An 18,183-nucleotide genomic window follows, 5' to 3' on the forward strand; every position below is an offset into this window, starting at 1 on the left:
GATCCTGGCTGCACAAACCAATGCACCTCCTGAGAAACCTAGTGGTAAGTGTTTTGTTCCTGAGAATCTTCAAACTAAACTTTTGCACACTTACCACTATCCTAAAGCAGCAGGTCACCCAGGCAAGAACCAAATGATTTGGTCTGTCACTCGACAATTCTGGTGGCCTGGTCTTCGTTATGATGTTGCTGCATATGTTGCCTCCTGTTTGTGCACAGAATAAGACTCCTCAACATCTTCCTGTGGGTCTTCTTCAACCTATTGCTAATGGTGAGCGTCCTTGGACACATCTTTCCATGGACTTCATTGTCAAGCTCCCCATTTTCAATGGCAATACTGTTATCCTTATGGTGGTTGACCATTTTTCTAAAATGTCACATTGCATTCCCTTGATTAAGCTGCCTACCGCTCAGGAGCTTGCTTCAATTTTTGCCCGGGAGGTCTTCCGTTTACATGGGTTACCCAAGGAGATAGTGTCGGACCAGGGTAGCCAGTTTGTCTCCAGATTTTGGCGTTCCTTTTGTGCTCAAATGGGGATCCAGCTTTCCTTCTCCTCCAATGGGGCTGCGGAACGGTCTAATCAAGCTCTGGAACAGTTCCTCCGTTGCTATGTCTCAGATCACCACAATAATTGTTCTGAACTGTTACCTTTGGCAGAGTTTGCTCGTAATAGTGCTATTAATGCTTCCTCCAAGTTATCCCCGTTCATGGCAAATTATGGGTTTCAACCATACTTGCCCAATTCATTCATGTCTCAGGGTATTCCAGCTTTGGAGGAGCATCTCCGGCAACTCATCTATTCTTTACTCATCAATTTTGTAATCTTTTATATACTTAGTTTTAAAATTAAATTTTATTTATTTATTAAAAATTAAATTTTATTTATTTTGTAAATAAATTTTTATTTTCTGATTGCAATGGACCTGTTTTTTGTATCTTCTTTTATATATATATATATATATATATATATATATATATATATATATATATATGGGTATATATTTTTAAAGGTGCCTATATGGATATATTTTTGTGTATATGTATTTTTAATACATGTATTTTATATATATATTACTTATGTGACTTTTTGTGTAATACCCGTGTGCTTATATATATTTATTAATTGAACTTCCCCTTAATCAAGATATGAATGTATCAACCCCATGAATAAGTATATAGACATGAAAAAAGTCCTTTATTGGTAATACTAAGACATTTTATACTATATATAAAATTTGTTTGAATATCACTCATATATATTTGACAGATTACACTATTTTTAAAATTAAAATTAAACACCTTTTGGAGTTTATTATACGCCAAGCAAATACCACTAATAGAAATTTAGTACTGCTGCTCAAATAGAGTATGTTACAATGGACATTATAGAGTTAAAAAGGTGTTACAATAATTGAGCCTATAAAAGGAAGTACTAGACCACCTGTAAGTCATCTTGATAAAGGCACGCTGTGCTGAAACGCGTAGAATGACTTACAACCTATGAATCACCCGCAATTGGATTGTCTGAGAATATCAGTGAACTTTTCGAATTTGGTACGTTTTTCCAGGATCCGGATTGGTCACTTGAGTCAGGTGACGAAGAACACGTACACGCTGACAGTGAAGACGCTGAAGCCACGCTTAGGAGTGAGCTGATACTCGTCGTGTAGTGCCCGCAGCTGATTGTCCAGGGAAAGCATTTACACAGCACCGGAGCCGCTTACAGCTACCAAGTCTGTTAGGTACGTGCAAGTTCTCCCACTTTAATACTGGAACATTTTCTTGACTGTCCGGTCAGCACTAATTAGGTTTTAGGAACTTATCAGCCTAACCTAAGGGCTACTGAACTTCCATAGGAACAATTAGGATTAATTATAGGATACTTACAAAGTGACATTTGGTTATCCGAATTATATACCTGGACTGCAGATAACTTTTTTTTCCATTCACCACAATTGTTTGCCAAACGGAATCAAACAGACTTTTGCACAGACTTACTCTAAGGAAACAGACTTTGCTGGATAATATTAAATCATCATCTAGTCTTTCACAAGCCCACAGCTGTCTTTCTTATAATTAGAATTATAACCTGCATAACTTGGTTTTAGTAACACCTTCTCTAAGGATTCCTTATATGAGTGATAAGGTTTATTAGATGTGGCCACATCTTGTTTTATTTTTGAATGAATATATATCTATTTTTTTTCATATTTTACTTGATTGAATGCATTTGCTTTTTTGTGTTTGAATAAATACTTTAACTGAACTCTATGTATTATTTATAATTTTTTAGCACTGTTATTTAACTATTTTATATAATAGATTTTATGGTATTCTGATATAATTACTGGTTCATTATTTTCAGTGATATTTATGACCTCTTTTAAGAAATGACATCTTTTTAAGTAATACTACGTTTATTTAATCTTTCAGTATATTGGATACTTGCACATTTTATTATAACTCAGCCTAGTGCGCCACTCCTATCTTTTCTCGTTTATCTAATAGTTTCTAACTGTGTTTGAGGGATCACAGTATATATTGAAGTTGGCCTCGAGTTATTCAAGGTATAAGTCCAGACCCATCTACTGTTTTTTATCTCCGGCAACTCTGTTCCACATGGGTGCAGATTCAGGATTGCCTTCATCGTTCTATGCAGCGCCAAAAGTTCCAGGCAGATCATAGGCATCTGCCCGCGCCTTCCTACCAGGTGAGAGAGTTTGGCTGTCCTTCCGCAACTTGAACCTTTGTGTGCCTTCCAATAAATTGGCTCCCCATTATGTTGGTCCTTTTCGAATACTCCGATGGGTTAATCCTGTGGCCTACGCTCTTGACCTTCCTCCTGCTATGCGCATCTCCAACGTTTTTCATGTCTCCCTCTTGAAACCATTGGTTTGTAATCGGTTTACCACTGTATTGCCTCGTCCCCATCCTATCTTTGTTGACAACCATGAGGAGTATGAGGTCAGCAGCATTATTGACTCTCGTATGTCCAGGGGCCGTGTACAGTATTTGGTTCACTGGAGGGGCTATGGTCCAGAGGAGCGTTTTTGGGTTCCCTCCTCTGATTTTCATGCTCCCGCCCTCCTCCGTGCCTTCCATGCCCGTTTCCCCAATAAGCCTTTTGTCCTCCCGCAGGGGAGGGGTCGTTGAGGGGAGGCTACTGTCAGGGTTTTTTCCCTGTTTTGTTTTCCATGTGCTGCTGGCAGCCATTTTACTAACCTCTCTTCATGACTATGGTGCATTGTGGGGGATGCTACTCATTTCCTGCACTTCCTTTTATGACCAGACTGGTTTGCATCATCCGTGTGAGACAGGATGCAGTCTCAGAATTGTGATGTCATCACTTATTATTTAAAAGGCCTCTGTTCAGTATGCTTTGCCTTTGCGTTGTCTCAGACCTGTTTGTGAGAGTTCCTGTGTATTACCTGGCTGCCTGACGTCCTTCCTGGTTCCTGATCCCTGGCTTGTTCCTGAGTCTGCTGTTTTCCTTGTTGCTGATTCCGGCTCGTCTGACTATTCGCTTTGGCTCCTGACTCGGCTCGTCTGACTATCAGCTCTGGTTTTGACTCCTGGCTTGTTATTTGACTTGTGGACTTTTTATTATTTTTTGCTATTAATAAAGATGTTATTATTTTTGCACTTTTCGTCTCAGTCTGATTCCTGGCACTCTGACATTACCAGACAGTAGTTCATATGCATAGGATATCAATATAAATAGATTATTTTTTTTGGCTGTGGCATCCAGTTCAAATATAAATTCTAGTAAATTCTTTTTTTTGACTGGTTCAAATTCAACCATTATTATACTCTTTTTATATTCTTATTGTAATGGAAAGACTAACCAAATTAATCAGGCATTTAATCAGTACCTTCATTGTTATACTACCATCTACAAGGATTATGTCTCTAAAATATTTTCTCATATTTGCCTTAAAGAATAATTGTCTCTCTTCACCAAGAAAAAAAAAATCAGTCCTTCACTAATTGTGTCTTCCATACCAGCTTTTAATTTCAGTTCTTCTCATAGACATGAAGTTTCAGAACATCTTAAACCAATTGCTTTATTTTTTTTTTATTTTTTTAATTGCTTTAGTTTTATGCTGCTTATCTTTTCCTAGTTTTATATTCAACCAGTTATTCCTTCTCTCTTTAAATGTTTTGATCCTAATTATTTTTATGATAGTTCTCCTTCTCCACCTCCTGTTGAAGATCATGATGTTCTTGAGTGTAAAAAGGAATATATTGTTGACATTTGTATATCTTATTTAATGTAAGCCGTAAAGTGCAGAATAGTTATCACAGGAGCCAGCTTCCAACATCCATACTTTCATATGTCTTGCAATATTCTCACCTACTGAAAGCAAAACACAATAGTACCACATTTACTTAGACCTAGATTTGGAGTTTGGCGTTAGCCGTGAAAACCAGCGTTAGAGGCTCCTAACGCTGGTTTTAGGCTACCGCCGGTATTTGGAGTCACTCAAAATAGGGTCTAACGCTCACTTTCCAGCCGCGACTTTTCCATACCGCAGATCCCCTTACGTAAATTGCGTATCCTATCTTTTCAATGGGATTTTTCTAACTCCGGTATTTAGAGTCGTGTCTGAAGTGAGCGTTAGACATCTAACGACAAAACTCCAGCCGCAGGAAAAAAGTCAGTAGTTAAGAGCTTTCTGGGCTAACGCCGGTTTATAAAGCTCTTAACTACTGTGCTCTAAAGTACACTAACACCCATAAACTACCTATGTACCCCTAAACCGAGGTCCCCCCACATCGCGACACTCGAAAAATTTTTTTTAACCGCTAATCTGCCGACCGCCACCTACGTTATCCATATGTACCCCTAATCTGCTGCCCCTAACACCGCCGACCCCTGTATTATATTTATTTACCCCTAATCTGCCCCCCTTAACGTCGCCTCCACCTGCCTACACTTATTAACCCCTAATCTGCCGACCGCAAAGCGCCGCCACCTACGTTATCCTTATGTACCCCTAATCTGCTGCCCCTAACACCGCCGACCCCTGTATTATATTTATTAACCCCTAATCTGCCCCCCACAACGTCGCCTCCACCTGCCTACACTTATTAACCCCTAATCTGCCGACCGGACCTGAGCGCTACTATAATATAGTTATTAACCCCTAATCCGCCTCACTAACCCTATCATAAATAGTATTAACCCCTAATCTGCCCTCCCTAACATCGCCGACACCTAACTTCAATTATTATCCCCTAATCTGCCGACCGAATCTCGCCGCTATTCTAATAAATGTATTAACCCCTAAAGCTAAGTCTAACCCTAATACTAACACCCCCCTAAGTTAAATATAATTTAAATCTAACGAAATTAATTAACTCTTATTAAATAAATTATTCCAATTTAAAGCTAAATACTTACCTGTAAAATAAATCCTAATATAGCTACAATATAAATTATAATTATATTATAGCTATTTTAGGATTTATATTTATTTTACAGGTAACTTTGTATTTATTTTAACCAGGTACAATAGCTATTAAATAGTTAAGAACTATTTAATAGCTAAAATAGTTAAAATAATTACAAATTTACCTGTAAAAGAAATCCTAACCTAAATTACAAATAAACCTAACACTAGACTATCAATAAATTAATTAAATAAACTACCTACAATTACCTACAATTAACCTAACACTACACTATCAATAAATTAATTAAATACAATTGCTACAAATAAATACAATTAAATAAACTAGCTAAAGTACAAAAAATAAAAAAGAACTAAGTTACAAAAAATAAAAAAATATTTACAAACATAAGAAAAATATTACAACAATTGTAAACTAATTACACCTACTCTAAGCCCCCTAATAAAATAACAAAGACCCCCAAAATAAAAAAATGCCCTACCCTATTCTAAATTACTAAAGTTCAAAGCTCTTTTACCTTACCAGCCCTGAACAGGGCCCTTTGCGGGGCATGCCCCAAGAAATTCAGCTCTTTTGCCTGTAAAAAAAACATACAATACCCCCCCCCCCCAACATTACAACCCACCACCCACATACCCCTAATCTAACCCAAACCCCCCTTAAATAAACCTAACACTAAGCCCCTGAAGATCATCCTACCTTGTCTTCACCATACCAGGTTCACCGATCGGTCCAGAAGAGCTCCTCCGATGTCCTGATCCAAGCCCAAGCGGGTGCTGAAGAGGTCCATGATCCGGCTGAAGTCTTCATCCAAGCGGGCCAGAAGAGGTCTTCCATCCGATTGAAGTCTTCATCCAAGCGGCATCCATCCGGAGCGAAGCGGCAGCATCCTGAAGACCTCCACCGTGGAACATCCATCCTGGCCGACGACTGAACGACGAATGACGGTTCCTTTAAATGACGTCATCCAAGATGGCGTCCCTCGAATTCCGATTGGCTGATAGGATTCTATCAGCCAATCGGAATTAAGGTAGGAATATTCTGATTGGCTGATGGAATCAGCCAATCAGAATCAAGTTCAATCCGATTGGCTGATCCGATCAGCCAATCAGATTGAGCTCGCATTCTATTAACTGTTCCGATCAGCAAATAGAATGCAAGCTCAATCTGATTGGCTGATTGGATCAGCCAATCGGATTGAACTTGATTCTGATTGGCTGATTCCATCAGCCAATCAGAATATTCCTACCTTAATTCTGATTGGCTGATAGAATCCTATCAGCCAACCGGAATTCGAGGGACGCCATCTTGGATGATGTAATTTAAAGGAACCGTCTTTCGTCGTTCAGTCGTCGGCCAGGATGGATGTTCCGCGGTGGAGGTCTTCAGGATACTGCCGCTTCGCTCCGGATGGATGCCGCTTGGATGAAGACTTCAATCGGATGGAAGACCTCTTCTGGCCCGCTTGGATGAAGACTTCAGCCGGATCATGGACCTCTTCAGCCCCCCGCTTGGGCTTGAATCAGGACATCGGAGGAGCTCTTCTGGACCGATCGGTGAACCTGGTATGGTGAAGACAAGGTAGGATGATCTTCAGGGGCTTAGTGTTAGGTTTATTTAAGGGGGGTTTGGGTTAGATTAGGGGTATGTGGGTGGTGGGTTGTAATGTTGGGGGGCTTGGGGTATTGTATGTTTTTTTTTACAGGCAAAAGAGCTGTATTTCTTGGGGCATGCCCCGCAAAGGGCCCTGTTCAGGGCTGGTAAGGTAAAAGAGCTTTGAACTTTAGTAATTTAGAATAGGGTAGGGCATTTTTTATTTTGGGGGTCTTTGTTATTTTATTAGGGGGCTTAGAGTAGGTGTAATTAGTTTAAAATTGTTGTAATATTTTTCTTATGTTTGTAAATATTTTTTTATTTTTTGTAACTTAGTTCTTTTTTTATTTTTTGTACTTTAGCTAGTTTATTTAATTGTATTTATTTGTAGCAATTGTATTTAATTAATTTATTGATAGTGTAGTGTTAGGTTAATTGTAGGTAATTGTAGGTAGTTTAATTAATTTATTGATAGTCTAGTGTTAGGTTTATTTGTAACTTAGGTTAGGATTTCTTTTACAGGTAAATTTGTAATTATTTTAACTATTTTAGCTATTAAATAGTTCTTAACTATTTAATAGCTATTGTACCTGGTTAAAATAAATACAAAGTTACCTGTAAAATAAATATAAATCCTAAAATAGCTATAATATAATTATAATTTATATTGTAGCTATTTTAGGATTTATATTTATTTTACAGGTAAGTATTTAGCTTTAAATTGGAATAATTTATTTAATAAGAGTTAATTAATTTCGTTAGATTTAAATTATATTTAACTTAGGGGGGTGTTAGTATTAGGGTTAGACTTAGCTTTAGGGGTTAATACATTTATTAGAATAGCGGCGAGATTCGGTCGGCAGATTAGGGGTTAATAATTGAAGTTAGGTGTGGTGATGTTAGGGAGGGCAGATTAGGGGTTAATACTATTTATGATAGGGTTAGTGAGGCGGATTAGGGGTTAATAACTTTATTATAGTAGCGCTCAGGTCCGGTCGACAGATTAGGGGTTAATAAGTGTAGGCAGGTGGAGGCGACATTGTGGGGGGCAGATTAGGGGTTAATACATATAATATAGGGGTCGGCGGTGTTAGGGGCAGCAGATTAGGGGTACATAGGGATAATGTAAGTAGCGGCGGTTTACGGAGCGGCAGATTAGGGGTTAATAATAATATGCAGGGGTCAGCGATAGCGGGGGCGGCAGATTAGGGGTTAATAAGTGTAAGGTTAGGGGTGTTTAGACTCTGGGTACATGTTAGAGTGTTAAGTGCAGACGTAGGAAGGGTTACCGCATAGCAAACAATGGGGCTGCGTTAGGAGCTGAACGCTGCTTTTTTGCAGGTGTTTGTTTTTTTTTCAGCTCAAACAGCCCCATTGTTTCCTATGGGGGAATCGTGCACGAGCACGTTTTTGAGGCTGGCCGCGTCCGTAAGCAACTCTGGTATCGAGAGTTGAAGCTGCGTTAAAAATGCTCTACGCTCCTTTTTTAGAGCCTAACACAGCCTTTATGTGGACTCTCGATACCAGAGTTATTTTTATGGTGCGGCCAGAAAAAAGCCGGCGTTAGTTTTTCGGGTCGTTACCGACAAAACTCCAAATCTAGGCCTTAGAGAATCAAATAACTGATAAGGAGCACCAGGCAAACAAAAATGATAAAACTTAGCTTTATTTCAGCTTGCAGCCGTATGCATCAAAACAATGCTAAAATCTATACATCACATCAGAAAACATGGGTAGCGTTCCTGCTTACGCGTTTCGGCGTTTGCTATACTCATATCACATTTACTTAAAGTGAATGTAAATTTTTATGCAGTTTTTGTGTCATTTTAGATTTTTTTACATTTTTTCATAGTGTTAGATTTTTTTAAATTTGTAATTTAGTATTTTAAATTGGTAGTATTTTTTATTTTTTTAGAATAGTAAGGTTAGGTCAATTTATTGTTTAATGTTAGAATTATTTTTACTTCATAGGTAAGTTTTTATTTATTTAAATATAGTTATATTATAATTTTAATTTAAAGTTAGGGGGGTGTTAGGTTTAGGGGTTAATAGTTTAATGTAGTGCTCTGCGTTGTGGGGGGCCGGCAGTTTAGGGGTTAATAGGTTTATTTAGTTACAGAGATGTGGGAGGCCAGAGGTTTAGGGGTTAATAGGTTTATTTAGTTGTGGAGATGTGGGAGGCTTGAGGTTTAGGGGTAAATAGGTTTATTTAGTGGTGGCGATGTCGGGGAGCTGCAGAATAGGGGTTAAAAGCTTTATTATAGTGGCGATAATGTCGGGGAGCGGCAGAATAGGGGTTAATAATTTGTATTAGTGTCAGCGATTTTGGGAGCGACAGATTAGGGGTTAATAAATGTATTTAATAGTCAAGATGTGGGTGGGCGACAGATTAGGGGTTAATAGCTTTAATATAGTATTTGCTATGCGGGAGGGCTGCGGTTTAGAGGTTAATAGGTAGTTTATGGGTGTTAGTGTACTTTGTAACACTTTAGTTATGAGTCTTGTGAAACATTTTTGTTACACAAAATCCATAACTACTGATTTCAGATGGCGGCATGGATTGTGTCGGTATAGGCTGTAACGCAAGCTTTTTAGCAGGACCGCACAACCTGTATTCCTGGCGCTATGAAAGGCCCACGCAAAAACGTCATTTTTTGACAGGCTAAAATGCTTGCGGTATAGCTATACCGGCACGATTTGCAATAGCTGCGTTACTGCTTTTACGCTGAAATTGCCATTTGTTTCAGCGTTAAATGCTGTAACTCAAAACTCATAATCTACAGTAGGTGATTATTTGTTTTGCAATGAAAGGTAAAAAATGACAAATTTGATTAACATGGTAATATTAATTGCAAGGAATTTGTTTCTTAGGAAATGGAAGACAGTCAGAGTACCTAGATTAAGTGAATTACAGAATAAAATTAAGAAACAAGTGATACTAGAACAGTATGATGTCCAAATAATTTCAGGGGAGAAGGAAAATCAGAAATGGGAAATTATAAAATTGCAAGAAATTCAGTTACAAAAACAGATTTTATACCCTTGTTAATCATTTCAAATGTATAATGGAACAAACGATAAGAGGATATTTGAAATATTATATATTATATATTGTATTAAGAGTTCTATACACATATATATGTACATATTGATATGTGTATGTATGCATCTTTATGTTAAAGTCCTTTGTCTCGCTTTTTTTTCTAACACCTAAGACCTCATATCTCTGAGCCCTTATAACTTTAGATTGCAATACTTTTTATTTTAATAATTTTTATTACACAGTGTTATTATGAATGTAACTGTACTGTTAAAGGTATTCTTGATGTTTTTTGTGACATTTGTAATTCGAGCGTAACAGTTAACTAGAGCCCTGAGGTCATGATAACCCGATGCGCGTTAAATTCAATTGCGCTCAAACGAACAAGTTTACTTTGAGATAAAAACAAACATACACAGAACTGTAATATTAGTTTTAGTGTAGATATTGTGTTTACAATCAAACAATTAACATATAAACTTTCAACAAAATCTTTTGTGGTAAGTAAATAGATGAAGAAAAAACTCCAATGCAAATACATTGGTACAAAAAAGGTCACTGGACAGCAAATCTAAACATCCAAATAGATAGCTATTTAAAAAACAAACAAAAAAAACTTTATTGCTTTTCCACTGAAAAGGAAGAAGTAACAATATGTAAATGGTCTTCATGATTTCATTGGTTTGCTTTTAAAGTTTGTGTATATATATATATATATATATATATATATATATATATATATATATATATATATATATATATATATATATATATATATAATTGGAAATTATAATATGATAACTTAAAGGGCCACTAAACCCAAAATCTTTCTTTCATGATTCAGATAGAAACAACATTACAATTTACTTCTATTATTTATTTTGCTTAATTTTTTAGATATCCATAGTTGAAGAAAAAGCAATGCACATGGGTGAGCCAATCACACAAGGCTTCTATGTGCAGCAACCAATCAGCAGCTACTGAGCATATCTAGATATGCTTTTCAGCAAGAAATATCAAGAGAATAAAACAAATTAGATAATAGAAGTAAATTAGAAAGATGTTTAAAATTGCATTCTCTTTCTAAATCATGAAAGAAAAAATGTGGGTTTCATGTCCCTTTAACTTACCTCCAGCTGCAGTGTGTTAGAAGATGAAGCCATAGTTCCATTTAAAGATGTTGGCTTAACAGCATTAATTATCAGAAGAGTGAGAGGTATGAGCCCCAAGGAATATACTGCAAGGTTCAAAATATGCGCTTTAAATCCATAAGCCATCCTAAAAAACAAAATAGAGATAAGAGATATTTGCCAAAAAATTACAGTAATAAATTAATGATTCCATAATATCAAGGTTATTTAATACATACCATTTCATAAGTAAATATTCTCTACAAACTGGGTGTGAAAGAAGATCTACCCGGTTATGCTGTACCATAGCCTAAAAAGATTGGATGAAAACAGGTTAGCTTCATAGATAATAAAAATATAACTAACAAAGAATATATCTGGACCTCAACAATACTTGTGGAGAAAAAATTACCAAAAACTTGCAATCTCTTTGTTCCTTTGCACTCAGCGGCACAACCATTTCCAGGCTTTGATTTTACATCTTATAACTCACATTCAAAGTTGTTTTTTTGGATCTTTTGGATCTTCTTCTACTCATATGCAATTTCTGTAGGATACTGTAATGCTCAGCCATGGGACCCAAAATCTTTTAAATCTACATGCCCTCCATTGAAAGGTGTACAAAGTCCTATAGGGTCTCAGCACCATCCTTATGCTGAGAATACCCATGTCAATCTTTCTTCTACTGGAATATCTTCCTTTTTAGAATTTGTGAAATCATAATCTGTGAAACCAAATACTTATTCATCTTCGTCAGGATGATGTCCTATAATCTAAAACTTAACATGTAAAAAAACTAAGCTTTTACAAATATGCTTTTTTATAACCAGACCTAAAATCAAACTTATAGTTGAACCTAACAATCATGCAAACATCCGAGTTGTGATGACTAGGATTACATTGGACACTATATAAAACGTAATTATTTACTTCCAATGACTTGCTGAATGCAGTCACTAGCAGCTGAAGCACATACACAAAATGTATAAGGTATGTACTCAATAAACAAACAAAATATTAATCTACTCACTGATTTCTACTTCTAACTATTGAACTACCCTCTTAATCAGCTCACATTTAATAGTCTTTTAACTTACAAAGTCATCAATAAAAAAAATGATCCCTAAACACATCCAATTCTTGTCAACAAATATTTTCACGACCACTCTTCACTCTGCTAATAAGTTATATCTCTCTTCCTTTATAAACCACTCTCATTGAACTATTTTTTTTTTCATGTTCTCTACTTCACATGTGTTTACCAAATTTCAAAGCTTCTTAGTTAAATAATGTTTTTCTTATACTGACACAGAGAGTCAAGCCGCTGCAGATGCGGTAGTTCCGGCAGGGTCCGTGAGCTGAGGCGGAAGCGGAATAATCCAAGTGGAAAGCAGGTTACAAGGGGTGCTTGCTGTTAGGTAACGGCTGGTGTAGCCGAAAAATTAATGAGAAAATAAAAATGGAGCACAGCAGCACATTGGCAAAGGAATCCAAGGGCCAAAAAAGTAAAACAAGGTTTACCTTTATTATAACAAATTTAAAAAGTACACAAAGAAACCTCCCTGACTAGTTTCATGCTCAGTTGACCCTATGATTAAGTGCTCAACTGAGCACGAAACTAGTCAGGGAGGTTTCTTTGTGTACTTTTTCAATTTGTTATAATAAAGGTAAACCTTGTTTTACTTTTTTGGCCCTTGGATTCCTTTGCCAATGTGCTGCTGTGCTCCATTTTTATTTTCTCACTGTTTTTCTTATACTCAAAGCCAGTCATTTTTCCCCCACTGTATCACAACATAAATATATGTCCCTTTAATACCCCTACTGATTTTTACAAACACTGGATGGTCATATTGTATTGTATATGCCAAAAAAAACTCTTTCTATATTGATTTTATATGATGACATTATTTCTAGCATATTGAAAGACAAAATTTCACTGACCATGGAAACAGACTAACTGACCATCATCAGTTTATGTCTTATATTAAATGGAAAAAATAGATGATATTTTATGATTTTTTTGACACTATACATTAAAGAAAAATATATATAGAGCAACAAATGTATGTTTTAATATGTAATGTATAACAACTTACATTTAACGTGGTTAGTGGTTCATAATCCCTTTTTCTTTCCTGTTTTTGAGCTCTCTGAAAGCTGAGAGGGCACTGCAAATATTTGAAGTTGTATTCAACCTATTCAATTAAAAACATCCACATATAAAGATTAATTTGTAATGTTGAAAGGATGTTGAGTTATGTCATAAAGTGAATGTATCCTGTTGCACTTACAAGTAAGAAACATAACAGCCTTCAATCAAATTATACCAGCCTATTCTATGCTCCTATTCTATGCTGTCATAGGAGGCAGGTGTCATAGTAATGATAATAAAAAAAATTTTTTTTAATTTTTTATATTTTTTTTTGGGGGGGGGGGGGTATTTATTGGTGACCCCCCTAAAAACCCACCCACCCCGCCACCCGCTCAGCTTCTATTTTGATTAATTTTGCGTGCCAGTGCATAATTTATTCTCAAATACATACACATTGCGCAATTAGGTAGAGGTAGAGGATGTGAGCCCTTCCGTTGCGCAATATGTTTGTATTTGTTTGTATGGGCCAGCGGAGACTCAGACTGCCACCCAGTGGTGAATATTAGCTTTAATGTCTCCTCTTCGCGGCCCATACCGCTCCCAATAGAGGCTGGTCCATAGCAGCCTCGGGAGCCCTGCCTGCCCCATCAGCGGTCCCAGTCTCACTGACTGACTTAGTCAGTGGGGGTAGGACTGGTGCGGCAGGTGGGAGATAATCCAGGCGCGAAGACTAGATGATGCGGCGCATGAGAGGTCTTGTGACACTGTCTCCCACTAAGTGAGCCCCTGAGCCAGCCACACACGTCGCACTCAGTGTCAGTGATCCCACATCTAGACGTGGATGGTCACAGTGTTGGGTGTGAGTGGAACGGACTAGTTGCAGGTGAGGTAACGAGAGAATACAGCTGGGGCGGGTATGCACCATTTTTCATAAACTTTCCTGCTAGGATTAACAGCTAATATTGCATAAAGGTTTAAAATGTTTTTTCTTCTTACAGACATACAAAATGTGCAAGATTTTTGCAGTCTTGAAAAAAAATTAAACTACCAACGTAGTGTGAAAATGTTCTGGATACTTTAACATCTTGTTTGATCATGCAATAGTTTTTCAATGGTAAAACTCTCTCCACTACTTGGCTTACACTAAGCAACATATTCAAATGTTTTATTTTGGTAGATTGTCATTTCTATTGTCATTTACTGAGCAAAACTTGCAGTATCTTATCACCTCTGCTAAAGCCATTCAGAAACAAAATTGTAGTAGGCATGTGAAGTCTTAAGTGTGCATTTCCAATGCTTAGAATTGGAAAACCTAAAATTGTTCAATTTAATTAATTTGACAAATTTGTTTTTACTATACATAATTAAATATTTTTTTTTAAATTCTTTATTTATTTCGTGGAAAGGACATGATACAGATACCTTCTCTCAAGATAAACAAGGATTCAGTGAGATACATTTACATACATATTATTACGTACATCACATTAGAATTGAGATATTAAAAGATACCCAAATAAGAATAGTAGTAGAAGAAAAAAAAAACCTTCAATCAAATATGTCCGCACATGTCCCCCCCACATTTTCTATAAATACATCTCCATCTACTAGTCGGCTCCTCCCCCCGGGGTGTCAGATTCTCTTCCCGATATCTTTTCCTACAAAATTCCAAAGAGCTATTGTATCATTCAAAATTCAGTCTCCACTCGCCCCTAACCTGGGCCTCTAGAATGTATTCTGAGTTGCGTATAGGTGATAGTATCTTCACTTGCTGTGAGGTTTCTAGAGTCTGAATATACACTCCCCATTTCTTCATAAAGCGGGCAGTACATGTGGCTATGTCTCCCAAGGTGTCTACTTGCTCATACAAGAGTTGTGTAAGTATTTCTTTTTTCAATTGCGTTAGTGTTGGTCGCTCGCTATCTCTCCATTTTCGAAAAATCATTTTTCTAGCTAGCAGTATAACATTGTGTACAAATGCCGTTGTGTTTCTATCTAGGCTTTGACAGTCTAGTAATGTGATCATTGGAGGTGTGAGTGCGCCTATTGGGATGTTTAAGGTCTTTAGCCAGTGGTGTGCCATACCCCAGAACTTGGTCAACTTGGGACAGGACCAAAGCATGTGCATTAAATCTGCCTGAGTCTGCGTGCATCTAGGACAGTTCCCAGTGTGTTCAGCTTCCCATTTTCTATAGAGTTTTGGAGTAATGTAGGCCAATTCGAGCATTCTAGTATGCGTTTCTCTAAGATCCATTGATAATGTCGCTTTTCTTACTCTTTGAATGCTCTCCTGAACCTGCTCCCCATTTATTTGTGTTCCCAGTATCTCAGTCCATTTAGCGCTTATATAAGCTGTCGTGTTTTTGTTATCTGGCGCCTGCAACGCTTTGTAGATAGGGGAGATAGATGTAACCCCTTGTGTGTATAAGTGACAAATTTGTGCTACCCCCTTAGTTTCTTCAGGGACCCCCGACCTCTTAAGTACCTCAGCTGCATAATGTTTTACCTGTAGATATGCGAAGTGGTGTGTGCGGGGGAGAGTGTAGGACTCTTGTAGATGTGCAAAAGTGTGTATTGTTTTCCCATCTCTGTCAAGAACTTTAGATATCCTATCCAGTCCTAAGGCCTTCCACTCCCTAAATACCTTTTGTAGTCATACCCGGTAGGAAGTCAGGATTTCCCTGTAGTGGAATGTACTTATTGAATTCGTGTTGGTAGTGTAGTCTTTTACAGAGTTTTTCCCATGCTTTAAGAGGTTGCTGTATGAGTGGGTAGCCAGCCAGCATTTTGTCTGTTTTGTCAGTAGTCAAGAATGACAATGCAGCTAGTGTCCAAGGTTCGACAAACTGCTGCTCCAGGTCGGCTATCACAAAGCGGGATTGTCCTGTGATATAATCTAGTACATATTTTGCCTGTGCCGCCCAGCAGTATAATTCCACATTGGGGACTGCAAGGCCTCCCAAGTCTATTGTGCTCATCATTCTAGTTGAGTGGATTCTATGTTTTTTCCCCACCCATGTGAAATCAAGAAAGAGGGATCTCCAGAATTTCCCATCCGCCTTATGCAACAGCATTGGTAACATCTGCATTGTATACAGTAACTTGGGGAACAACACCATTTTGATGAGACTTATTCTGCCTGAGATAGACAGTGGTAACTTGGCCCAGTTGGCAACAAGTTCCGTTGCACTGCGTTTGAGAGGTGCATAATTCATATTATACCAATCCGCTGGGTTTTTGGAAAGTCGTACCCCCAAGTATTTGAAACTAGCCTCCACTCGTTTAAAATTGTGAGGAAGGTCAGGGATATCATTAGCATGAGAAAGCCATATCAGCTCCATCTTATCGGTGTTGATCTTATACCTTGATATTTGTCCAAACTCTTCTATAGTATTTAACAACAAGGGGATGTTAGCTCTAGGGTTTTGTACATATAACACCATGTCATCAGCAAAGAGAGACAAGTGTAACACTACCTCTCCAACCCTGAGACCCTCTGTTTCTTGGCGGATCTTGCTTGCCAGTGGCTCCAAAGCCAGGTCAAAAAGAAGGGGTGACAGCGGACACCCCTGTCTTGTGCCTCTACTTAAGGGAAATGGTTTCGAGGGAATCCCATTGACAAGTATAGCTGCCTGGGGGTCAGAGTATAGAGTATGTAAAGCTCATGTAAAGTTCCCCACTATTCCAAACCACTCCAGGGTGTAAAACAGATGTCCCCATAACACCTTATCGAAGGCTTTCACATAATTTAATATTTTATACTACAACCTTAAAGGGTTTGAAATAATTTTAAGCTTGTTTATTTGTTTACAAGAGATAATAACTATTTGTACTGACATTGCTCTAAATATGATGAGCTTGATTTATAAAGCTTCTAAATCAGCTTTTGTGCTTGTACTAAGCAGGCTTGCTCATTAAAACCTGCATGTTCAAGTTCAGAAGCAGGATTCTGTTTCTGAAGCTGCACTCCATGTCAGAGGTGGGTCAACTTAAGTCATCATGAACTGACTTACCTGGAATAATTGCCAATCCCATCTATTGTTCAAAAGAAGTGAAAATAGATTATCTTAAAGGGACATAATACTCATATGCTAAATCACTTGAAACTGATGCAGTATAACTGTAAAAAGCTGACAGGAAAATATCACCTGAGCATCTCTATGTAAAAAAGGAAGATATTTTACCTCACAATCTCCTCAGCTCAGCAGAGTAAGTTCTGTGTAAAAAGTTATACTCAGCTGCTCCCAGCTGCAGGTTAAAAAAAAAATGAAGACATGAACAGCAGCCAATCAGCATCAGCAGTGCTGAGGTCATGAACTCTTTTACTGTGATCTCATGAGATTTCACTTAACTCTCATGAGATTTCATTGCAAACTTCCCTAATCTGAATAGGGAAATAATATGAGAGTGCACGAGGCTCATCCTTTCAGCTGTCCCGGGACAGACATACTAATATGCTGCTTAGAAATCCTTTACAATGGGATGTGGCTACTGAGGAACTTTTGAGGTAAAATATCTTTCTTTTTTACATAGAGCTGTTCAGGTGATATTTTCTAGTCAGCTTTTTACAGCTATGCTGTATCACTTTCAAGTGTTTAAACATTTGGATATTATGGCCCTTTAAGTATTTTTAGATTAATATTCAGATCCTTTAGGCAAGGTGGAGGGGAATCTACTCACAGCAGGATTAAAATTCTTTAGTAATAGCAAGAAATGCTGAAGTAATACCTGATGGTAAGATATAGTTCCTGGTAGCACCTGCATATGGAGCCAGAACAGCTTTATTTATTGATTCATTCCCAAATCAGACCAGTAATGTTATAGCTGATCAGTAAGCTAGAGAGAAGTTTAATACTATGTATTAGATTAAGCCATTGGTTGCCAAAGTATTTAAAACCAGAAAGATTATTTTT

The 18,183-nt window shown here is 37.5% G+C and overlaps 1 protein-coding gene across 1 annotated transcript in view; it reads right to left on the bottom strand.

Annotated features, from left to right (window-relative positions):
* TRPA1 (transient receptor potential cation channel subfamily A member 1) overlaps nucleotides 1–18,183 on the bottom strand; it is a 336,909-nt gene that overhangs the window by 101,030 nt on the left and 217,696 nt on the right. Inside the window, exons 17-19 of the mRNA XM_053715123.1 lie at nucleotides 13,275–13,373; nucleotides 11,418–11,488; nucleotides 11,179–11,326 (exon numbers count right to left, since the gene is read on the bottom strand). Of these exons, the coding sequence (XP_053571098.1) occupies nucleotides 11,179–11,326; nucleotides 11,418–11,488; nucleotides 13,275–13,373 (318 nt within the window). The remainder of the gene's footprint in view (nucleotides 1–11,178; nucleotides 11,327–11,417; nucleotides 11,489–13,274; nucleotides 13,374–18,183) is intronic.

Source organism: Bombina bombina, chromosome 5 (assembly GCF_027579735.1).
Source record: "Bombina bombina isolate aBomBom1 chromosome 5, aBomBom1.pri, whole genome shotgun sequence".
In the NCBI taxonomy this organism is placed as follows: domain Eukaryota; kingdom Metazoa; phylum Chordata; class Amphibia; order Anura; family Bombinatoridae; genus Bombina; species Bombina bombina.